Genomic DNA, 25,654 nt, shown 5'->3' with positions numbered 1-25,654 from the left:
CAGCAGGCTAATCATTTTTATGAACTACGATGCAGCAATATTATAATAGTTACTGTTTTTAATTATATTGTTTAGTTTCAGGACCCTGCTCTATGCCCACATGGTTATTTATGTTTGGTTCATAATTTTAATTTCCATATAAAATTTGTTTTATCGAAATAGTTATTCTTTGACAGATTATTTAAAAGCATGATATGCATCATCCTGAAAAATGATCGGTACTGTGGAAATACTCGCATTTGACACAAAGGGTTGCAAAAACACCCCGTGATGATAACGAGATAATAAACAGATGATTGTGTGAAGGCGCACACAGCATGTTCACTCAGCGTGTGCGCGCGCTCACCGCGCATTGAAGGTGACTTTGTGTCTCTCGCTTGCCTGCGTGTCTCTTCAATCAGCGACAATTGACAATCAGCGTCGAAAAACTATTTCACAGCCACAAAATGGAAATAATCGGTTCCAGGCTCAAACTGCCACCACGGTAAAACGTTTGCACGTGACTTGAAGAAAATAGAAAGTGAACTCACCATTTGACGACTTGGAGACAGCAAGAGGTTTCTGCATTTATTAAGTATTGATTTTTTTTTTGTTTACTATTATTTAACAGAAATATTGTGCTTGGACGAGTGCGGAAGAAGACGAGTGCAAAGGTTGTGGGAGTACACAGAAAGCACTGCTTTTATTGGACTGGGACCGGGTGGGGGCGCCACCAGGTAAAAGGGACTTTGGGGGGTGGATTTAACGGGGAGGGGGTGGGAGTGGCAGCCATGGTTAAGGCAACACACAAAGAGCATGCAGATATACAGTCACAGAGGAAGGACATCATATTGCTTGTCAAAGTCTCGCTCCAAACATCCAAATTGTACAAAAAGGAAGAAAATAGGCTTCTCGCGCTAAGGAAAAATACACGTTTGTTTGTTTTTAAAGTTGTCCCTCCCTCCTACAAAGAAGACTCTAAATACAAGAAAATAAATATAGCAAAACAAAATGCCAGAGAAAGATAAAAAATAATTTAAAATAGCTTTTTCTTCTTTTCATATATGTTCAATAGTTCTCTTTGCTATTCACAAATGGCACAACATTCTTTCGAAATAAAAAGAAGACAGAAGGATAAAACCCCTGCGACATTCATATTCATTTGTTGAACAAAAAAAAAAAAAAAAGCTTTTGATGCAGCAGAGGATTGTTTTTTTTTTTTTAGGATTCAGATTTGGATCTGGATTAAGTGCTGCTTTAAATGTTTAGTTGAGGTGCTTTCTTTTTCTGGTCAGAATCAGGTGATGAGTTTGTAAACTTGGTCCATGACCCCCCTAGGGTTCGGTTCATAAAAATTGCAAGTGCGCTCTAATCCGTCTCGACGCTGCCCTCTTCTTTCTTTTTTGATAATTTAATATCCATATGGACAAAAAAATGCTGGGCTAAATTATGCCAGCAAATACCCAAATGCAAATTATTATTTTTATCTAATGAAACGAGGCAGAAAATACTACACGAGGCAGAAAATACTACACGTTCATGATGACATGCTAACATGCTAAACCGTCAAGTCTATAATGTGTCTAATCTCAGTTTACATGCTAGTTGCTATGATAACGTCACCGATTGGCTGATTTAGTTGCCTGAACCGAACCCGAGGGGGGGACCAACTGGATTAAAGCAAACTAAAGAGTGTAATACTAAGTAAACAAATAAGCGCGTGAAATTCTTTGCTTTATAACCTGAAAATTGTAGTTGATTAAAGGTAAAAAATATGCAAAAGCCAAAGGCAAACGAATTTGTAATAACACTTTGTGCCTCAAGAGGGCAGGAGCGAGTCACTAGACCGGTTGTCTTAAATACAGTACAAGCTCGCAATGAGGTTAGCATTTCAACCTGGTATCGGCGCTTAGTTGCTAAACGCTACCGATGACAAGATGAAGTTGAAATTGTCTATTCAGAAGTGCCATCAAATCATTTATCAGTCCACATATATTATTCTCATTTTCCCTCCACGCTTTAACCATTGTCAAATGTATTCCCCAAATGACTTTCTTCGAGCTATGCTACCTGTTGAATGTGTTTACATGTGGTCAGAGATTTCAGTTTTTAAAACAAGTGTCACATGACCAGAATCCCTTGATGAAAAAGAAATATTTGAAAAAAGATCGGAATATGATCTGAACGTCACAGCCAACAACAAATCCAAAGTAGCACACGACAGTTAGCTTCGCATCTACTCGACACAGGAGGCAAAGATCCCCTCTTGTCTACATTTGCCTAGGAAGCTAGTTTGCGAGGAAGGAGAGGGCGTGGCCGCCACACTGTAAATATTGTCTGATAGCGGTTTGTGTACACTGACAAGACATAACCACCGTGTCTTTATCACTACTACGTGCTACGACCTTTGCTGTCTACACAGAAAACATCAAAAATTGTCATTCTTGTTGCCAGCAGTAATATTAATAACAAAAGACTCTCGGAAGGAGCGCATACAGGAGTATTGGCTTCGCATACCGGAGCGTCAAGAAAGGACATGGAGACATTAGGAATGCATACGGGAGTGTCAGGGGCACATCCAGGAGATGTACGAACATACGGAAGCTTCAGGAACGCTTCGGGAACGTATTTGTAGCGTCCGCAACGCTTACACTCGATAGCTGACGCCTGGTCGTATCATCAAACCCTGTTACACCAAACCTGCCTTAAATGAGTGTGATCATCAGTTCAGCAGTAACACGCCGTTTTGAAACATCGCGTCGGAATTGCGGAGCGACACAAAAAAAAAACAATACAGGACGTAAAAATTGGGCCCACGCAGCTGATTGGCCTCGGCATTATGGTCGTATGACCATACCGAGTGCTCAGTAGTCGTCCAAAGTGGAAGTTTTCGACATACACGCGTCGCTTTCTTTATATATATATATATATATTCATATAGATACGTTAGCGGTTGCTAGCGGAATCGTTTAATTTTTATGCAAAAAAATAAAACATCAGTCAAGTTAGAGACATTATTTTAACCATTTTTCTTAAAACCCCTGAGATAACCACAGACGTCCTTCAATACAAAAACAGCAAAGTCTTCTTTTTTTTTTTTAAATCGCACAAATTGTCGGATAAACTTAGTCGACATTACGTGGGAGTTTAGCCTCGTTAGCCTAGCCACGTGATCTGTTGGCTAAAGTGAATGGAACAGGAAGTCGGACGTGCTAAATGCTGCCCTCTAGAGGCTGTTAACTGGCACTGCACAACGTTGAAAACACACCTCTGATGATAGGGCGTGAAAAATGGCGAAATATTGTCCGTACATCCTTTGTTCAGGCACTCTAAAATGATTAAGGTGACACATTCGCATTGATTGTTATAAATCGGATTGGGCGACAGCTGATTGGTCGGCAATTGTTTGGCTAGGAGTGGGGTCTTCGAGGGGAGGGGGTGCGACAGAAGGCACAGAGTTTATTCCAGGCAAAGAAACGGACTTTTGAATAAGGAAGAATGTTTTCGTACGTTCTTATCTTTCTAACTCCAACTCTTCATCCACGTGGAAACGACCAAGCGTCTTTTTTTCGTAAACCAGCCAGTGCTAATAACACTATACTTGTGCTTTCCGACGCCATCTGCTATTCAAAGAAGACCCTGAAACCAGCCTTGGTTACGCTATTTAGAAGAATGCCCCAAAGACTACAATAACGAAGTCTTTTAACGCGCAAAAATCGGGTAAAAAAAACGAACGCCTGTTTCCTATTTTCGTTCGTTACCTAGCGGTGACACGCGAGGAGGCTAGTGGCTACATTCAAAGAATGCTCAGGGCACAGGTGGAGAGAGTCGGCTAGCGAGAGCGCTAGCATGTCTGCGATGCGTTCAGGGTCCTTAGGACGCCATGACGCTCCGCCTCAGCAGGTCCTCCTTCCCGGAATGCAACTGCGCCAGGCGGAGTTTACGTGCGTCGCCAGGGCGCGTGTCCAAGTCATCCTGCTCGCCGTCGGAAAAGTAACCGTCGCCGTAGAGCAAACGCTCGTCCTTGGGCTCGGACGCTGACCCGCCGCCGCCTCGCCCTCTAGATTTAACTTGGCGGGACATGCGCAGCCGTGGGGACGGCGCGACGGGCGGCAGCCTAGACGTGGCGCTTTTGCTGCCCCACGGCCCGCTGTCCTCAGAGATGTGGCAGGAGTCCATTTTGGAGATGGGCGGCTGCAGGTCGGAACTCCTGGTGTGGTGACGGTGGAGGTGGTGATGGTGGAGGACTCTGGAGGAACCTCGGGAACCCTTGCGGGCACCGTGCTTGTCCTCCGTCCCTCTGCCCGCCCACGCGGCCTTTACGGCAGAGGCGCCGGAACCCGAGCCGGCGGATAGAAGCGTCCGCGGCGGCAGCGATGCGGTCCCAGAGGTGGCCGTGTGTCCGCGGGCGCGGGATTTGCAGTTGCCTCTGGATTTGCGACCTAGCTGGGGCGTCTTCCACGTGGACTCCATTGAGTTTTCCATCATTAGATTGAGCAAACTCTCTTCACCCTGCAGCAGCTGCAGGACAACCAGGAAAGTTAGGAACATCTAGCCTATCTCATGATTGACATTTTCATAGTCCCAATAAAAACTGGTTTAGAGGGGGGTGGGATATAATTCTTTTTGGACTATCACCTGGTCGGAGAGCAGGCTACCACTCTTGTCTTTGTGCTGTGGACCCAGAGCCCACTTGGAGAGCATGTCGTCGGCCGTGATATGCACAGACTGAGCCAGCCAGCTGTCGAACAACGAGTTGTCCAATGGGAAGGACTTGGACAAACCTAGAGACAAAACACAGATCAAAAAAGTGAAGTCTGTGTAAAAAAATCAAGAACGATGTGCCGAGTAGGACAGCAGGAGGTGCTGTTTGGGTGCTTGCGACACCACTGAGCCTTCACACAAACTGCATACACATAAACACACACGTTTGTTTCCATGACGCAGCATGCCTCTGCAGGAGAGGCGAGGGAGGTGGAAAATTGAGCAGGAAGGTAAACACGCCATCGTGGACACGATGTGACGCATGTTTTTACACATACAAATATGAAAGCAATAAAAATTGGCCGAATGTCACATGTTCATTTTGACAGATCCAGAGCTATTTTCAAATGATGTTAATAATGTTAATAATAGCGTTTGATCAATTCATAGTTGAGTCGTAAAATGTACCTATCTCCTTAAGCAGCGAGTCACTGTCTGACTTCCATCTTTCCTTTCCTTTGTCAGGACTATTCTTCCTCCTGCTCTCCTTCCCTGCACTCAGCTTTCCTCCTCCTCCGCCTCCACCTCCCTTCTGGGCTCTCTCTGCGGGGAGACACAATTATATATTATAAAAGTATTTCGTTGGTTGTAAATATTGGGTAAGTGCCGTTAGCATTGGGAAGCTAACGCTAGCCATTGTTTTGTTATTACTACGCGTGATAAAAATCACACGATTGTTCACCTTAATCAATGTTAGTAATTAGGAGCCACATGCTGCTTCATCAAACCAAGACATTAATATTTTTCATTTCCTCCATTGTGACCGTTTTTTAATCTCCCAATTTTTGTCACCCATTTAATTTCCTTAATCAGATATTTTTTCCCCCACTTTTGTGCGCATCGTAGCTCAGCGGGGCAATCATCTTTTGGGTTTTTCAAGGACAAAAACCGAAGACCCCCCCCCCTGCAGCTTGTAATCTGTGCACACATCCAACTACATCAGCAGTGCTTTCAAACACCATTTTACAAGCTTTTATGTGCATTATTTAAGGCCCTCTATCCTAGCACATATAAATCACAATTCTGAGGGCTTTCCTATACTCAAAATAATGAGCAGGACCACGATGTCATGCAGGGAAAAAATGTCAAGCCTATTCTGGCCATTCCATTCATGCAATACCTCTCCTCCCAAGACTTTCTTTCAAATGCTGTTTACTCGCAGCAGCGTTAATTCTTATTATTTATGCTGTAAAGACCTCTCACCCCTCTCTCGCTTTGCGGGAGATACACGTTATGCACAGTGATTAATGACCTCGCTTTCCAGATGCACTCAACTGCAGCATAAGTGTGTGCGTGTGTGTGTCCTACTTCGTACCTGAGCTCATTAGCTTTTCTTCCTCCCTCCCTCCAGCCCTCTCCTTCCCTCACTCCCTCTCTTATCTTTACTCGGACTGCCATCCCATAAACCTTCCCACCCGTCTTCTTACTCATTTCGCCTGCCTTTGTCGTAGTTGGACACACACGCACGCACGCAAACGTGCACGCACGCACACATACTCGAGGCGAGAGCAGATCAGAGAGGCCAAAACTAACCGCTGTCAGCTTGTCACAGTTGGAATGTAAATGTGCTGCACTTCCTGCATAACAATACTCATACTCATGTGTGTGTGTGTGTGTCCTAGAAAACTGTGATAGTGGCCATTTTGTGTTGGATACCACCCCAGAAATTCAATAGGCCGGTCCTGCTTTTGAATCACAGGTACAAGGGTTGGAAAAAATGTTATGCTCAAGAGCTTCGACTGCCAGGTTATTCGTCGGGTAAGCAAAAAATAGACAAAAATAGATATTTTGCAAACAAATTAGTTTGCATTGCTCATGACTTCAGCAAAGTAACAAAATGGAGGGGACTGAGAAAGGAACCCTGGGGTACACCACAAGGACTGATGGAGCTGTTTTTACCTCCGGCCATGTCTTCTTCCAGCAGTTGTATTTGCAAGTGGAAGATCTTCTCCTGGAGGTCGCACAGGCTGTGCTTCATCTTCTCCCGCCGCGTTACCATGTAGCACAGGTTACGCACCTGGGAGAAGACGAATCGAGAAAAAAAAAACGTTTTAGTTCGCTTTGAAATGAGCTTTTGAGTGCAGGCCAAAACACTTGGAGCTAACACACCAAAAACTGGATACTTGCCAGTTGAATCGTATGACGCTAACTCGATTATTATGTGTCTCTAACCACATCTGTGTGTGTGTGTTGGCTGCAGGCTGACTGTTTATCTGCTGATCTTGATTGATCGGTCTACTCGGCCTATCTGGCCCGTTCTATCCCCATGAGCGAGTACACGGTGGATGAAAATAGCTTCTCAACCGGGACACAATGTGCGGAACCTTTTGTTGATTAGGCAGCTAATGTGTGTCTGTGCGTGTCATTTTGCAAAACAGGATACATAACAAGAGGGTGGAGCACAAGGGCTAGTCATTTGTTTACTTTCAAACTTCCTTCTCACTCATTCTCTGCATCATCAAACTGTCATTTTTCAGCCCCTGAAGACATTTGTGAAAATGAAGCCCCCTAAAGACCGGATCTTAGCCAAATTAAATTTAATAGACAACGAGCAAAACCGAACAGCGACGTGATGTCTGCCATTTTAATTCCGAGCGACCGTTTTAGCCATTGCAACCGAACCATGCGCGCTGGCCCCGAACTATCCAAATATCACCGCTATTGATCTCTAATTGGCCCGCTATCAGCAGACGGACAGCCGGCGTTTGAGCAAAGATAGAACGTTCCCAACGGAGAACGGCGCCAGAGAAAATCAACAAGTCATTTGTCACTTGTTGAATCAGCCATTTGTCACACGGCCGCCACGTAAAAGCCAGACGTCATCACATCAAGCCCCATTTAAATGCCATCTCGACCTTGCTGGCACAGTGTAGCATACTGACACGCTATCCGTGTCAAAGCCGTGCACGCGGCGACGTGTGCGTACATATGCCCCGCCCCCATTGTCTTATCAAAGCCGTGCAAATTTAGGGTTTGACTGTCCGTGAATTATTTATCTCCGCCGAGGCCGTGGAAACACACAAGCGGCAATAAATATTTATACGCAGCCTCATATTTATTTCATCGCGGTATCAGAGGGGCAGCTAGCGGGAAGGAGGTAGAAATAAAAACAGGTGGAAGACATTGATGAGGGTTACTATTCGTAGCCGTGCTGCAGTACGACGCGGGTAAAGTAGGAAGGGAGGCAAAATAAAAAAATGTTCCACAAGCACTACAGGCTCAACTTATTATCATGGCGCAGCTTAAAATGCCGAAGGAGTCGTGGCGAGAACTATTATAAAATGTCATTTCTGGAGGAAAATTGCGGGTGGATGCTCAAGAGGAGACACTCGAGTGAACTGAAATAAAATGAAACTGGAATTCAAAAAGTAAATATGGGATTTGCAGATGCCGGTTCGGAATGTTTACTGAATTTGGGGGATAGTTGAAAAGTGCAGTTCAGAAATGCGGAAGGGTGAGTTGAATTTCTAAAGTGTCTGTCATGTTTGTGTTTTGGGGTTGAGGCTGCTCGCATTTGGAGCCCGTCCGACGGGGCGGGCCCGCTTGGTGACCGCCTTGCGGCTTCTAAGTACTCTTGTGAGCTGTATTTGTGTGTGTGAGTAGGCTGAGTCATTGAATAGTTTTTTTTTCCTCGCTTTGTCCTCCGCCTGAACCCGAGAAAGTTACATAAGACAGTTGATGGCAGACATGAAGACGCGAGATGGGCCTCACTAATACATTTACCCACCAGAGAAATCAACTCAATTGTCATCTGGCATCTCGTTCCCCACGTTTTTTTTTTTTTGTGGTTAAAATACATCTTGGAAAAGTAGCCCTCCCCAGAGGCCTGTAAAAGGAATGAATTTTGTGTTGGATCTGGGGTTAGGAAATGGTCGTATCCATCTAACAGCGCCATGAATAACAGTAAATACCACAGAAAATATGAAGTATTATCAACCGTGACAATATCGAGGTGAATGGATATGAAAGGCGTTCTCCTACGAGTAAGTTGAATTTGTCTCGGTAGCTAGCCGCCCAATAAAAAAATAGTTGGCCAACATTGTTGTTAGCATTGCTTTTAGCATTAGCATTGGTAGGCTACAAATGGCGGTAATTCCTCATTCTTGAATCGTTCTGACAGTAGCCGGCGTACTTGCGATACCTGCAACCACTCGGGAACGAAATGCCCACTCGGCAAAAAAGCTCACCGATGCTTTCGGGGGACATCACGGAGCAATTTGCTACGCTGGCAGCACTTCAAAGACCGAGAGGGAAGCAAGTGGGGGTGTTTAATCCAGGGCGACATTAGCCCCCAGAAATGTATACGCACACACACACATACGCACGGATGATGAATGGAAGGGGTTTTTTCAATTTGCCAACAAATCAGAGTTGATTGGAAAACTCGCTTGTGCAACACACACACGCACACGTGCATGCACACACACACACACAAAAAAAAGAAAGACATGCAACACTTTCATCCTGACAGACGATCTTCAAGAATTTGAGAAGGGGAAGGATGGTGAGAAAAAAGATGACAACCCGAATATTGCCACTTGTCAGGAGGTGGCATGTATTGACTTGGTAGTGAGCCTTTTCCATACTAGCACGACGCTAACGTTAGCTCAATTATATAAAAAAAAAAAACTTGCTTCTCATTGCCATTTGCTTTTTCGATATGCAAAAGTGCAAAAAAATTGGAACTCTGAATTCTTCAAATTGTATTTTCAGTTAATAAAACAAGTAAAGCAGGGCACGACTATTAATTGATTCGATCAATTAATCCTATTGCACTTGTAACGGCGCTAGCTTGATGCTAACATTACCCACATTACTTCGACTTTGCATGAAGTCTTTTCCCACCTTTTCAACAGACTTATCCGCCCCGGCGTTTATTTACAGAAGGATTTCCCCCTCGGCCGCCGTTACGTCGGCTCATATTGACGGAATAAACAACGTGAACGGCGTCGATAACGGGCGCTGGACCTCGGGAGAACTCCAGATGGCGGAGCCGGCGGTCAATAGATCGACTCTAACTCGCGGGCGACGTGACCGTGATGAACCTGAGCGGAGTTAATCTTCGCGACGGCGTGAAAGGAGACACTTGAGAGCACTTGTTGAAGTCTCGCCGCCTTCAGGGGAGCTATTGGACACTTTATCACCATAAGAGGTAAGAAAGTGTTTGAGAAAAGATCGATAAAGACAGTAAATCACCACTTGGGCACTCCTCAAATCTGAGGCTACTTGGCTGCCTGTAGAGGATTGCCCCCCCCCCCCTTTTTTTTTCCCACTCACCCTCTCCAAGTCTTGTCGGAGGTGCGTGAAAAGCTTGAGTCTTCGGTAGAGGACGTCCTGCTCCTGCTGGGCCAGGTTGTCCACCTCGTCTCGTTTTAGAGTCACCAGAGGTTGGTTGAAGTTGGCCTTCCTTTTCAGTTTCCAGAACTGGTACAGGAAGTCCACCTTAGGGAGGAAAGTTTTGATAGCATTGATCCAAACGTTTGAGTTCCATGAGGTGGTTTTCTATGAGATCAGGTAGTACCTGCGTGACAGGCAGCGCCATGTTCTCCGCCACCTCGCCGGGATCCACCAGTCGGTAGAACTCGTCCTCCAGTTCCTGGAGCTTCTGCTTCCGCTGGCTCACCTTGTCCCGCTCCAACTGGTCCCGCTCGGCCCTCTCGGACACACTGTACGGTACCAAACGGGGTTCCGGGAGCTCGGGCGCCCGCTCGGGTCGGGCCGTTCCGCCGCCGCTGTGCTCCAGACAGAAAGACTTGAAGCGGACTTCGTCGTTCTCAGCCAGGATGGTCCTCATCTCCAGACCGTGGTCGAAGGCGCACGTCACGTGGAAGGCCACAATACATGAGGGCATTGAACACTGTCAAGGGAGAAGAACCTTATCAATTGGCTTTAAGGTCTGAACTTGTTTTTGTGGGTGTGCTCATGCCTACCAAATTTGCTAGCAAAGAATTAAGGTAGCAGTACCTGTATGCATGTTCCGCTGTGCTCTCGACATAGGCTGCAGGACAGAGCCCATCGGCTGGCGGGAATGTGGGATACCTTAGTGATGGGCTCCATCTTCTCCGGACAACCTATACTCACCTAGCACACACACATTTTGGAGCAATTCAAAACACCACTCATCATAATGCTGCATTGCTGTTGTTGTTTTCCCTCATTTGTTACTGCGCCCATCCATGACAGACGATTGCTCGCTGCCGCGACTAATTGATCCGTCGGCTAATTGACCCTGATGTGTCACGCACATCAACACACACACTGGCACAAATGGAGGGAAGTTACCCAGAGGCTCTACTGTTTGTGTGTTTCTTTCCCAGCAGGAAAACAGGAAAAACTCATAAAAATTGCATTGATAGAGATGATAGAAGCAAAGCTCGTGTGTGTGTGTGTAAGTGCGTTTAAGTGAGACCCATTGTAGAATTGTAGGCTGCTACACACAACGCTGCAGGGGGTGTATCATCTGAAAGCTTGACACACACACAAGCAAACACCCCCGACACACACACTCTTCCAGCAGCTTCCACACAAATGGGCCAAACTCTACAAGTCAGATGTAGTGTGTGTGTATGTGTGTGTGTACTTGTGTGAAAACATTCACTTGTGACGATGCACACAAATAAACACACTTGAAGCAAATATATCCAAAGGGAGACTAAGGGCCACTGCAGCATTGCAATGTTACAGCACAATAACAAGCTAGGCTAACATTAGCATGTGGATTTATTTTCTTTTGAGCAAGCCTCACCTCGGGTATCCATAAGGCACAGCTGACGTGGACCCACTTGGTTCCACTGCGGGTGGGTTTGAGGGCGCCGCCCCGCTTGGGGCACAGCAGACACTTGGGCTGCACGCCCAGGGCGCACGTCCGACAAAGCCAGTTGCCCTGCGGGACCTTCAGGATGCCGTAGCAGGCCTGCAAAACAGATTAGCAAGCTAAGCTAATCAATGCTAAACTGCAACGTTTGTATTTAGTAAACAACAAAAGTGAGACCTGGTGCACGCAAACGTTGCACTTGTCGCAGAAGACCATCTCGTTGCCGTCCTCGCCCTCGGGCGAGCGGCAGACGTCGCAGACCACGTCCTCGTCGTACTCGATGCCCAGGCCTTCCTCTGCCTCGATGGCCTGCTGCATCTTCTCCTCGCACACCCGCTCCAGCTCGACCAGAACGCGCTCCATCGTCAGCTCTGCCAGCTCGGGCATCGCTGATGAGATATCCGGCTAACGTTAGCATCTTAAAGCTAGCTTGTGTCAATAAATTCTTCTTGTTTATTTCTCCTCCATCACTGTCATAAAATAACCAAGATAACAGCAGGCACTCACCCATTTGCGCAAACTCTTGGTTGACGAGTTCCAGCCAAGCCACGTCCGTGTCGTCCAAGTCGTAGCAGCCGTACGCTTGGCCGGGAAGAGGCAAAGGGTTGCCCTCGTTGGACGTTCTACTCGGTGACTCTGGCAGTAACCTGGGCCCAAAAAAAAAATCTCAAGCGTTCAATGGCCTGCTTCAAATTTGCAGCGATGACAATAATTGTAGGACAAGTCCATCTTTGAAGGTCCGATGGAAATAGCCACAATGACCAAAATGGCCACTTTAACTCAAAATGGCAGACTGTGTGTATTTCCTGGCACGGGATCACGAGACTGTGTTTGTGGGTCACGTCGGGAAATTCCTCCGGGCACTGTCTGCTCTCCAGCGCTTCCAGACTAAAACGTCTCGGCAGTCAACGAGAGAAGGAAATGGGGTCGGGAACTCTGCGTGACCCGCTAGCCCTCGACTGACATTAAAATCATGTGACGCAACAATCACTACAGCGGAAAAATTCATACAGTCAACCACAATACGTCAACTAGTTACCGCCTTACAAAAATATAAAAACAACAAAAAACACTTTTGCAGAGTCATCTAAATTTAATATTTCACATTTATATTTAAGGAATTGAGTATAATGTCTATACTTAAAACAACTTAGCTTGATTTGTTTACCTACAGAAAGTCAATCGGACCACTGAGCGATGAGTGTGGTATTAAAATGCGCTTTTACAGCTTCTTTTATTATCTGAAAGAAACCGACTGCTCTGATCTATTTCAGTACGAGATTACAATTAAATAACAAATAGATAACACACTGGGTACACACACAGACACACACACAGACACACAAGCAGGGAGATGAGACAATGGTCTGTTATGTAAGGTGCAAAGCAGCTTGAGTGTCTCATTTCAGCAGTGTGTTACTTTTGTGTGTATATGTATGTGTGTGTGTGTTTGCATGTTCTTTTCGAAGACATTTAAGAGCACCATGTCCATTAGAAATGTGAGGCTTTCTATTCAATCTGTCACTTTCATTGCTTCCATGACTCACCTCCCACATAATCATCACCAAGGCCACACTACATACAGCACACACACAGGCAGCGTTACATAATCATAAAAAAAAAAGGCACTCTTTTCTTTTTTCTATTGTGCAAGGTGGCAGATGTGACAAAGAACAGGAAAGAGGAGCCATTGCATTAACTGTATGAATATATTTGTAGTTTTCGTGTGCGGCGGTTATCATGAGAGACTTTTTACCTCCTTGTAAAACAATCATCTTTTGTCAACTTGTAAGTGTTGACATAGGAGACGTCTTCCCAGCGTGGGCTGGGCTCGTCTGACCCTCAAGAGGCTTTCGACACACGCATAAGAATGTCCGAGGAAATTTGACATCTTTAGCAAAGCAGAAGCTGCAAAAGTTTTTTTTTTTCTAACGTGCTCTTGTTAAATTATGGCTTCATTAAAAGCAAATAAAGTCGCACGCTAGCAAATCTGCAAAAATGCACATTGCGAAAGAAAGAGCGCAATTAGAAGATGCCTCCACCAGACGCAGACGTGACCTCAGAGGAAAGGCATGCACACAAAACAGTGAAACATGTGAAGAACACCACAAAAAAAAAAAAAAAAAGCACCGCTAAATTACCACACTGAAAACTAGCGGGCTAACCCCCCCCCCTTCATTCTTTAACATTAAGAAAATTAAGTTACAACTAAAAAAATTCTTGACAAAAGTAAGTTAATTTAAAAAAATGCATTATGTCCTAGAAAAAAAAATAAATCAGTGTAAATAATACATCTATAATTAACATTCCAACAATAATTGCAGAATATTTCAACTCTAATCCCTTTCCCCAAAAAATTTAAGACACCATAAAAAAAAAGTCATGTTGGCACTGGAAAATATTTGATCAACATCATAAATGTGTGTGTGTGTAATGTCATTCTTGGAATAACTCTCTGCCACAGTCTGGCTGAGAAAACGGCGATTCCCCTTTCTTTCCCATAATCCCCCTTTTATACGCAAACCTTTCACACTCTCTCTCTCCCGCTGTGTGTGTGCCAAGAGACAGGCTCGCTCTCCATCCTCTGTTCCCACACGAGCTTGCAGACCCAAGCAGGCTAAATGTAGTAAGAAACATACTGTATATTACGTGAGCACTTAATGTACTTTATTAAGGCTGCAGTATTTTTCTGGCCACACGGGGGCGGTAAGATCCAAGCGCGATGCTTGGAGTTCAACGTTCACTTATCCTCCAAGGAACACATCTACTGCTATTTTCTTAAAATATTCATTTATTTTTAAATATAACACATTGTGTTGCAAAAAGATTTTTTTTTCTTTCTACATATTTTAACTTTATTTTGGAAATAAACACAACTGTCATATTTGAATTTATAGTGAGCTGCCATTTTGTCTGCTTGAGATGCCAGGAAAGCAAGCCTGTTGTCATGGATATGAGAGCGACTTATTAACACCTCTGCTCTAGAGGAGCCGCAGCCTGTACAAATAATCTTTGACAAAAGGATGAGGAGGAAATCCAAAGGGGGAGGGGGGGGGGGTGGAGAATGCGGGCACCGTTTGGGCAAACAAGGCCGGTGGGAATGTTTTCATTCATATCTTTCGCTCGGCTAGTTGAGGAATGAGACGCAGTGGGAGGAGTTTTGCTGCGTCCAGATTTGAGGATAGGCTCAAATAGCAGAGGGCAACTGCAGCCAAGTGGAGAATGTGGAGTGGCAAATTGCAGCATCTGGACAGCGACAGGGGTAAGACAGGCTAAGCTAGCAAGAATAGATTGAAGGCCACGGGAGTAAAGAGCAAACAAGCAACAGGGCGAGCGGATATATCCAAAGGGAGACTAAGGGCAGCCAAGTGGGGACAGAGGAGTATAACAGGTTAGGTATGTGAAGGAGGACTGGTTTGGCTTAAGTACAATTAGCGTGGGGGGATTTGTTTATGTTATTTCCAGCCATCTATCTTCAAAGATGACAATATTGCAGTGCTACTCAAGTGTGTTTGTCCTTCAAAAGATGATCAAGGATCCTGAGAGAGATGGAGAGCCCATTATTAAAGGTACTCAAGACACAATTCCTGGTCGGGATGATGTCACCACACACTTGTGTGTGTGTGTAAATTGCTTTTATGGCCCACTATGGGAAGGGAATGAGTCATGCTGTTGTTCCAGGAACCAATACAATATGTACGTGTATGGATGTGGTGACGCACAAACATTTACACACAAAAGGCGTCAGCATTAGCGGCAAATGTTTTAGAGCGAGTTTCCAAACGAGACCGGCGATGTGGGCTGAATTTGATCTACTTGGTTGCAATTCATACCTTGGAAACTCCTGCTTCAAACCAAAATGTCTGACTTCCTGTGACATCATATTGTACACATTTTTTTTCAGTTCCTGCATATGTTCTGCTGCAGATTTTTTCTTGTATTCGCTTATGTGTCAGCCCGGATGTGGTAGGAACCACCAGGATGGGTGGAGGGTGAGAAAAAAAAAAAATAGCATGAAAAACAACATTTCAAGCCACACAATGTTCTCAACTACCCACAATGCAACTCGCTCTGTTAAGTGACAAGCAGGTTTGTCTCAGGAGACTTTGTGGCTTCCCTCGGGGCTGCTGACTCGGCGAACATCCCCGTAAGATGAAGAAGAAAAAAAAGCCGCAGCTAATAAAATTTAGCGAGCTTTGATTTATTTTTTTCCTTTGATGCCACGTGCCGATTTAAAAGATTTGTAAAGTAAAAGTCGACCCAGCGTGCGTAACAAAGCGTCGAGGACCGCCATCTTTTGATACTAGCTACCTCTTTTGCTAAAGTATCAAACATCAAGAAGAGAGGAGTCGTATGAAAATAAATTTGGGGTGGAAGCGGTCAAAGCGGCGTCGTTAATCCCCCCTCAATGATCTTCTACCGCTCGCCGTCGACCGAAGTCGTGGCGGGCAGAAGACATTGCCCTTCTCTGACTGGACGACATCCAACCAATCAAGGCAGCCAGTTGGAGCGTTCCGACTGGCTGGCTGGCCGACCTCGACGGAATGACAAGCAAAGCTGGACGCGCAGACGGCAATCGTGTCCAAAGAGTGACTCAGACTCCCGAGCTAAACCCGTTCACCTTTTCTTTTCTTTTTTTTTCTTGGACAGGACCGTATCCAAATAACCTGGAGATACGTCCCTCGATGAAGCCTGATCAGGTTTTGCACCAGGCTCCAACTTTTTGGAAAGCGCTTGATAAACGATGGAGGTTGTCGTGAGGAAAACAAGTCAATTCGGCCGGTTCGCGACCCCACCGCTGCGGTTCTGGCGACGACCGAGCTACGTGCTTATTCACCGCATCTCGTCTCTTTTGTGGTCTTCTTCGAACTGGGATGAATTCATCCCGAACTTTAGAGACATGTTAGCCGCCTGCGGATGCGTTGCATTCTTTCCACCCCCTCTTCAAAGTGAAAGCAAAAACCACAAGTGGAAGACGCTCCGGGCCGTGAACCCGCCGACGTTTTCGAGCAGTCAGCGTTCGGCACGTGATTACACAACAAGACTAAATCGAAAACTGGAAGTCCAGGAAAAAAGCTTATTGTGCGAGGACAGGAAGCGGCTATTAATACGCAGCCTCTATCAGGGGTTAGAGGTCAATCTGTCCAGTAAGAAGGATGCCGAAACAGCTCACTAAGGAGAGCGTCAGATAGAAGCCAGTCTTCATTATACAATTTTTTTTAAATTATATAATTTATTATATAACCTATAAATAAATTATATATTTTATACTTGTGTGACGGTCAGAAAATGTCAGAAGCTTAGCGTGCAATAAATCAAAGGCTTTTTTTTTTTAATGACCAAATATGACTGACGTGAAAAAGGAGCGTTTATGACTCAAAAGTAAACAAGAGACATGGAAACTATGAGTCGGATGCCAACTGTGCTCGTTAACACTGTCCCCTCTTTCTATGTGATAGAGATCTTACAAAAAAAAACCTTCAGTTTCATCTTTGAGGGACTTTCATGAGCTGCGGCGCAAATAAGCAAATGACGCTGTAAAAAACAGCAGCTGCGATAGTTCCCGAAGGCATCGCCAGTCATTTCTACCCTTTCATTTTGACTTTGGTGCACGCCTTCTGACCTTTTACTTGAAACGGATGACTTTAGAAACATGTCACTTACAGCAACCTATATAAAATATATTGTAACATTTTTAAGTGCTAAAAGCAGAACAAATGAAAGCTACACTTTTTTCCCCCCCTCCATTGCTCACACTGTAGTCAAGCCTGAGGCGCTGACATATTTTCCTCCTATTTTTTTTTCTCATGATGAATAATGACATCATCACTAAAAATTGTTGGAGTGAAGAAAAAGAAGGAAAAAAAAAAAAGGGACTGCGGGCGCGTCTGGCTTTGACAAAACACTCTTCCTCTTGCACTCTTTCTCCCTCTCTTAGGCTTCACTTTTCATTCCAGGCTTAGAGGTTGCAGCCAAGCTGAATAAATTGCCAATAAATCCATAATGATGTGTTTTGGGGTGAAAATTTGACAATAATAAAGTGAGAGTAAATGTGTAATATAATGAGCAAATAAAGTTGGAAATTAAACTTGTTTAAAGAAAAAGAAATATTCTAAAAAGACTAAAGTGACTCCTGATTAGCTAACGGCTACAGCGCCACCCGCTGCTCTGGCATGCTCACTACATCAGTGAAAAACGAGAATATGTCCAATCACGCTGTGCCGTTTGTGTTATCTTGGCGCCCTCCGTCATGCACAACATCAAAAAGTCGCCTTCATTCACGCTGGCTTATCTGGACCATGTGTCTTTTCTTGACAATCTGCCGCCTATGGACGCACATCCATCTGCTCGCTCGTGTGTGTGCGTTCGTGCGAGTGAGATATGAGCCCATTACAAAGTGTAAACACTCAGCAAGACACATTTATCTCTTTCCGTGTTCGCCGCACAAACGATTGAGCGCGACGACGGCTCGTCAACTATCGACTGCTTTTTGTGCTCGGGGATCAACAGACATATGCACACAAAAATAAACAGGCTAGGAAAAGACACAGGAAGTCGGCCATTTTTCTTTGCGGAGTCTTTTTAGGACTACTTCTGGCCTTTTTTATGTAGCATGTTGTTTTTACCTGACCAGCGGCTGCGGGATGGCCTCCAGGTTGGCGGGCACCTGCACTCCTTTCTCCCACTCTTGCCTCCAGGGGTCCGACAATACATAAAAGTCGTCCGGGCCCAGCTGAGCAGAGTCGGGGAGCTTCATGGCCGTGATGAAATCGGTGCGAAACACCTGAAACAGAAATTCGGTGTTATTTTCAACCGCGCAGGAGTTACTTTTAACTTCAACGTGTTAAGGGGGCAAAAACAACCCAAGTTGTTGTATTTCATTATTTTTAATCAATCGTAACAAAATCTATATTGGACGCGGTAGAAGCTTTCAACTAAAGCGGCCCAGACTTGACACCGAATATGTCAGTTTGCGAGTAAATAGAGACGAGCTCATCATTAGTTCATCTTGTGACATTTTTCGCTTGGCGGTGCGCCTAGAGATTTTGCGCCTTGGCTGAACAAAGATTGAGAAACATCGCTCCGAGCCATACAAGTCTTACAAGCGGTCCAAAATGAAGCTCGTTATGACTTCACGTGATGTCATCATTGCTCAGCTGACCGCAAACACCGATGAAATTAAAACTGCAACAAGGCAATCATTACACAAATAACTTCTGCATTTCTGACTCTGTGTGTGTCTGTGTGTGCATGCGGTGAGGTAGAAGGTGACATTTAAACCCAGGAAGTCCACTTTCACATCCATGTTAATGCACCGCCACACACGATACTGACACTAGGCAACACACCTACATAGACACATGCTTTTGACAACACACACAATTTATATGCATGTGTGTGTGCATGTTCCACTTGCACTGACTTTACGCTGCTGAGTCACTTTCCCACAGAGGACAGTGACAAAGTGCTCTAAGTGCTTTTAAAGGCCAGCTGACATCACACACCACAAACACGTATGCACACACCCACACATACACACACATCAGTTTAATACTGGGGGGGGAAACAACAACTTTGACATACAGCACATTGGGTAATTAATTTTAATGTCTGTCTGGGGCAATAAAGGGAGTTCTGTTATTGTAGCCATGCATCTCTACCAATAGGGGGCGCCTACTTGTACCAACAGTGTACAAAGTTTACATTTGGGAGCTATCGGAGAACATTTCTAGGAAAAGTTGAAGGATCTCAGGAAATGATGCCTAAACTGCGCTCTTCAAACCAAAATGGTGACTTCCTAAATTGTTGGAGATTGCTTCTTGAGAATTTTTTGTGGGTCTACTCATGTCTACCAAATTTCATGTTCCAAAGGTGCTCCAGAGCCAATTGGGGAATTCATTTTCGGCAGGATGAAGGCGCCTGGCCAAATCTTCTGAAGGATGCAGAAGCATCATCGTCATGGCGACCCAACACAACGTCATAGCAGATGTCGCCACTCAGACGGAGGAGGCTAATTTTAGCGCGGGGAGCTTGGAAGGTCAACAAGAGGAATGTGATGAAAACGATATGATCAACTACTAAAATGCACAACGCGGTATCGTGCAGCTGTCTTACTTTATTTTGGAACCCTACCCTTCGCTTCCAACTCTAATCATTGAAAAGAATAATCAGTTTTTTTCTTTGGCTCCTTTTAGCGTGAATAAAACGAGTCACACTCAAGATGGCGGCTGTTACTTTGACTTCGATCCTCCCCGGGACGTAAAATAAAAACCGTCAATGGATACAAAAAGCCGCCAAAGACGCGTGAATGGGATTTCCTCCTCGGATTTCCTGCCACTGGCGCTAGCTCGTTAGCGACGCAGTGAGAAACGTTCAAAGAAACGCACGAGGAAAATAAAAGTCAACAGATGTGTCACAAGCTCAAAAGGAAAACCGGGATTGTGCACGCAAATGGATTCCGCACCTGTGACGAAGTGGTAGCACATTTACCGTCATGTTTCAAACGTTTATTTTAAAACCTCGTGTGTTTGAAAGCCAAACTTGCAAAGCCTATTTCGGGAAAAGCTCGGCCACCAGGTGAGAAGGCGGTGCCATGGTATGAAGAAAAGGCGGCAAACATGTTCTGAAAACCTACAAAGAAAAAAGTGGGTCACTGACACGCCGGAGAATGAAGGAGACTTTCGAGACCCCCCCCCAAAGCCCCCACCCCGCCCCATCCTTCTTCTTCTCTCGCTACTTGGGAGCGTGGTGTAAATAGTTGAACGTGCTAACAAATGTCTGCGAGGAAGATGTGACCCACTTTTGGAAAGCAATGCTTTAAAAAACAAAAATCAATATGCGAGCGGCGTTCCAAGCATGCCGCCATCATAGACGACACACACACACGTGTTTAAATGTGGCAAAGGTGTGTGTGTGTGTGTGTCGACAGCCAAGCAGCTCTTAGTTAATGGAGTAAAAATACAGATGTTTTACACACACATCCAGACATTCCTGTTGCTGTGATTTTCAGGTCGCTATGACGTTGCACAGCTGTTTCTACCAGACTATAATGAGCGAGAACAGATGCTAGCCAGCTAGCTCACGCACGCGCACGCGAAACAAATAATACATACGGCCTTGGCAGTTCTTACTAACCGTGGAAGATGGTGCACGGTGATGTTTTGTACGGTAAATAAGTTTGCTTAGTCGATAACAACAAATAAAGTTTTGTTGCTAGGCAGATTTCAGTTTCAACCTCGAATATTGATAAAAGCCTACTTTGAAATGGTACGGGAAATCCAAGATTAGATTACAAAACATGCTATTGATAAATACTTTGTGTGTGTGTGTGTGTGTGTCCGAGGGTGATGTTGCCGCCATGTTTTGACAAGTGTCAACGCTTCCCTGCGGGCTACAAGCAAGCAGGCACGTTTCCCCAAAGACTAGCTTGAATGAGGCCAATTTGCACACACAAACAACACACACACACACACACCGGAAGTTGTTGTACAGTCTTATGATGCACACATACTCTTTTTCCAAAATTGTACACGCTGCCAGTAAAGAAGCGGACATTGCCTTCCTGTTAGTGCCCCATACGGTCTTCATCAAAGCAGCGGGGCGGTTGGCCTTCGAGGAAAGACTCCCGAGGATGAGCAATATATAGACATGCGGCTTTTCGTTTAACTTGCATGTGTGTGTTCATTTGAAACCCGAACCCAAACATTACTTAATTTATTTCCACCCATGCAATCTGACTCAAACCTATCTTAGCGCAGATTAGCTTAGCGTAGACTTGTTGCTTTGAGCACGAGTTATTTTTATGAATTGCTCTCCTTCAACCGGGAGGAATTTGCAAGCCGCAAAGCGTCCTTCGCGGCGACCGTTTTTTCCGCTTCTTACACCAGGGTAGTCATTTGAGAGTCCTCGGAGACCGCTCGAGGCGACCGCTCACGGCGGCCGCTCGAAGCGACCACTCATGCAAACCTGCCACTTTTCCCCACCGCACTGCGCCGGCCATTCAAGCTGTGTCGGGAGACCAATGTATTGACTTTGGACACAGCAGGCTGATCGAGTTTAACATAAGTGTGTTTAAAGCCCTAATTTGAAACACTAAGCAAGGCTTGAAACCTGACTCGGCAACTGTAACCCATCCTTGAAACCATGATTGGAAACATTAACTCTGGCATGAAACCCAAACATGAAACCTTTGTTTGAAACTTGGCTTGAAATCCTTAATTGGAACCCCATGCAAGGCTCAGCCGGGCTTCAAACCCGACTCACGCTTGACAAGATAATTTGCAGCGCTAACTTTTTGTCCCTCACCTCGGAATGCTTCTTGTGCTGATGTCGTACCCACGTGATGCTGGTGGCCGCGGCCGCGTTCTTGGACGACCTGGACCACGACGTCACCTGACCTGCAACATAATGCTGAGAATAAGAACCCAAAAAAAAAAACCTCCAACAACGCACACATCACACAAACATGAGGCAGCAGCTTAGCAATTAGCTGAGGAAGCTAAGTGTGTGTAAACAAATACCACCTAAAGATACAATATGTTTTGTGCATCATGTATGTCCAACATACTTACTGTCGGTGGTGTCCGAGTCGTTGCTGCTGGTCGAATATTTCCTCCTCTTTGTCTCGCTCTCCATCTACCGGGACAAATACCAAGAAGGGGGTGAAAAAAAAAAAAAAAAAAATCATCTGTGAGATAAACAAGTCCACAATAAATCAATTTATTTGTGACAGAGAGTGACTAGCTTCTGAAATGATTTCTCATTTTATTCATGATAGATATATTCATATATTTTTTATTAATGGGCCCATTAAATAAATTATCCACATACTGTATGTAAATTTGCATCCATTTGATTATACATGCTGTATGTTACACACACAACATTGTGCACAGTGTCCAGGAACACACACACAAGGACAAAGTAAGAGCTCCGGTCGTCATGGGATACTATTACTGACAAATGCGTCCATGATAAACACACATTAACTAACTTCCTGGCAAATGCACAACCAACTACACAAGACTGGCTGCGTGCCTCGGAACAACACACACACACACACACACACACACACACACACACACAGAAGGCTGAGGTCAGTCACTTTGCTGGAGAATCTTTGCATATAAATTGCTTCATAACACCGCCTTGCCATCCTGGTTTTCACCTTCACCTGTCCCTCATCCCTCACGCTCTCACTCTGTCTTCCTTACGATAAGGACATAAGTATTTGGACAGCGTCCACTGGAGGAGGGGGTGATGGAGGCAAAGCTCAGGCCAGCGAGGCGGAACTAATTCAAGTGTTATAAAAGAACAAAAAAAGATTATTTATTGATTATGTGGTTTTTATTCAGTCAAACTTCAGAATCGAACAAAAAAAAGTCCTTATCATAACCAGGCCAAATTTGAAATGCTAATCATCCCTGCCCGTGCCTTGCAAATCTTTTTCCCTGCAGAAAAATGGAAATGTACACTGTGTACAATCCGGAATCGTGAGAACCTCCCCCTCCCCTTTCCTCTTCATCCTCTTCTTCCTCTGTCTGTCATCGCACCACGTGGTGGTCCTTACCCCCCTTTTCAACCAATCACAGCTCAACACTCACTCACACACATACACAAATGCACACTTCATACACACGTGTACACTGTATGTACACATGTGAGTCACATGACGATGGAGGCATGAGGGATGAACGCCTGTAAACAACATCCTGCCACATAGGACACCCCCCCGAGGGTGGAGGGGAGTGAAGCACACACACATTTACGCACACACATCATGACTCATCTCCGGTTTCGGACTCGGCGGGAGGAGGGCGTCTGCACGTGTGAGCGTTTGAAGCGTGTTTGAGTGAATGTGTGCGATGTGATGATGGGAAAAGGGGATTTGGTGTTGGGGGGGTTGACAAGATTGGGGGGGTTGTGTCACAAATGGGACCATTTAACAAGCCTCCAGACGATTGTGCTTTAATTGATTCAAGAAGGAGCGAGTGTGAACACCATCAACCACAATGCACCTCCATCACACAACCCTCATTTGGACAGCCACCAAAACTTCCACACTGGAAAGCCTAAGCCAGTCTGGAAACTCTACTTTGAAAGCCATTTTTTACAACCACAAACAATTGCAAAGATTTTGAAAATTCAACCTGCTTTGGAAACCCTAACCTGGCCCACCAGCCACATGCTGCACACCCCTTCTTTGCGCTGTATTAACTACCAAATCCACGCATTCAAATCCATTTGCCACTTGGATGGATGCTTTGGAGCAGCTGTTGCGCTTTTGACATGGAAAGGGAGCTGCAGTCACTTCTACACAAGATCTGGAGGTAAATATACACGACCCCCCTCCTCCTCCTCTTCCTCCAAAGCCTGCTCGATCTGCACAGCACGAAGCGGCAGCAGCATCGCCAGCGGGAGGAGGAGGTGCGGGTAGAGGGGTTGTTCTAATTCCTAGATACGTGTGTGTTTGTGTGTCCTAGTGTGTGTGGTGGCGTGCTCTGCCTTCCTAAAAGCAGAACTGCACCCCCCCTCCTTTATGCAAAGGAACCTGCAATTCCTCTGAGGGCTGTGAAGGTGCACTTCTCAAACAACCCCACTACAACGCGCATGCGCACTGCATCCGCCTCACTATCCGGCAAGTTTGGTGTTGCACGCCGCTGCGAATCGTGCACAATTAACTGCCATTACGCACCCCCCAAAAATACACTTGTCACCACGCGCATGCGCACTCTCAACATGGTTTTCTTATTGGAACGATTTACTTCACATGCACGACAGCAGGATGCCATCAGAAACACCGAACCGCCGCTCATGACGTCACGTGTACACATTACTGTACATTTAGTATTGCATCAGAACTATTAATGTGAACATCACACCAAATTTCACGACTGTATTTGTGCATTTTATGTTACTGTAAAATTAGAATTTCATTCGCAAAGGGGTGTGTTTACCTTCTGCTGTGGGGGGGTCAAACGCGCCTGCGCACTACCAACGTGCATTTCCTCTTTAAATATGTTACTTCCATCACACACACCTACTAAGGATGCCAAAGTACTGCATCAGAACCACAAACCTTATTATATTTGTATGCTATATGAATAACTATAAAACATAATAAAGCGATGTTTACCTTGTTCTGCTGGGGAGGGCGTCCCACCGATCAGGAGACCATCGGGATCCAAGCACATGTAAATGTTCCTCTGGCTTAACTTCCACGTTGGGTTGACAGGAGACTTCCCCCTCCCACCCACCTTGACAGTTTAGAAAAAAAATCCAGGAAATCCAAAGAAAATGAAAACAAAAAATCGGGGGGGAAAGTGAGATGGAGAAGCTCCAGGTCACGGAGCCGAGGGGCCGGGGTGTCGCCGCCGCCGCCGTTCAGTGCGCGCCGAGCGGCTTGCAGGGTACGACATGCTGCTTACTGGAAATAATCATGTCGCATTTTTTTTTTTTGCACGAAAATACACCAGCGTCCAAAAAAGGATTGGCAAAAACCGATGTCTCTAAAAATATTGCAGTTTGTTTCGCAACCCCCCCACCACCTCTTCTCTGCTTCTTCCAAAACACACTACCACCTCCTCCTCGTCCCTCTCTGGCCGGCTGCACGGTGCTGGACGCGGTTGTGCACAAGACGAACGTTCCCCTCCGTTCGGCAGCCCTGCACGCTCCTCCTTAAAAAAAAGAGTGAGGGACTAAACAAATGTGGAAGAGGAAAACAGCGGTGCGGCTTTAGCTTGAAAACTCTTTTGGCGCCATATTTATGGCGTACTTTGAATTGAGCAGCACGGTTGTTGCACTTCCTCGTTGCACCGACGCTGAGGTGCGAGCGCTCTCTACAGGTCAGTGACGGTACTTGTAGCAAGCCTGTAGTCAGTCACGTCATTGTGTACAGGATTGAGGAACAAAATGTACAAATGCTTTTTTGCGTATTATAATTCATTGTTGAATCGATGACAAACAAGAATCCATTCTTGACCCGTAAAAAATATTTATTTAATGGATGGGTGTAAGTATGTGCTCATTTGTGCCACTCCAAAACTGAACAAATGGTCCATATTTATTTATTTCACAATTTAAAAAGTGTTTCACTAA

The 25,654-nt window shown here is 45.2% G+C and overlaps 1 protein-coding gene across 2 annotated transcripts; it reads right to left on the bottom strand.

Moving 5' to 3' along the window:
• Positions 1-654: 654 nt before the first annotated feature.
• jade2 (jade family PHD finger 2) lies at positions 655-25,391 on the bottom strand. 2 transcript variants are annotated; one of them, XM_088398008.1, is made up of 14 exons: positions 24,693-25,391; positions 22,129-22,192; positions 21,863-21,954; positions 18,184-18,341; positions 12,065-12,204; positions 11,735-11,946; positions 11,489-11,656; positions 10,708-10,824; positions 10,265-10,600; positions 10,021-10,185; positions 6,643-6,760; positions 5,152-5,286; positions 4,618-4,763; positions 655-4,500 (listed from the first exon to the last, which is right to left on the bottom strand). In XM_088398008.1, the coding sequence occupies exons 2-14, from the start codon at positions 22,190-22,192 to the stop codon at positions 3,853-3,855; spliced, it is 2,499 nt and encodes an 832-aa protein (XP_088254134.1). In that variant the 5' UTR covers positions 24,693-25,391; the 3' UTR covers positions 655-3,852. The 2 variants fall into 2 exon arrangements, with proteins under 2 accessions (XP_088254134.1, XP_088254135.1); XM_088398009.1 differs by lacking the exon at positions 5,152-5,286.
• Between the last annotated feature and the right edge of the window lie 263 nt (positions 25,392-25,654).

This window comes from Syngnathus floridae, chromosome 15 (assembly GCF_059516105.1).
Source record: "Syngnathus floridae isolate MCC-2025c chromosome 15, RoL_Sflo_1.0, whole genome shotgun sequence".
In the NCBI taxonomy this organism is placed as follows: domain Eukaryota; kingdom Metazoa; phylum Chordata; class Actinopteri; order Syngnathiformes; family Syngnathidae; genus Syngnathus; species Syngnathus floridae.
Note: the sequence above shows the minus strand (reverse complement) of the source record. Positions and strands in the feature narration are given on the sequence as shown.

Excerpts from the sequence above, each read along its gene's own strand:
- jade2 (XM_088398008.1), bottom strand. The coding sequence starts at position 22,192 with ATGGAGAGCGAGACAAAGAGGAGGAAATATTCGACCAGCAGCAACGAC. Across the intron at positions 6,761-10,020 it reads TCCGACAAGACTTGGAGAGG|GTGCGTAACCTGTGCTACAT; the intron begins GTGAGTGGGAAA and ends GTCTTCTCCCAG. Across the intron at positions 4,501-4,617 it reads GTAGCCTGCTCTCCGACCAG|CTGCTGCAGGGTGAAGAGAG; the intron begins GTGATAGTCCAA and ends GTTGTCCTGCAG.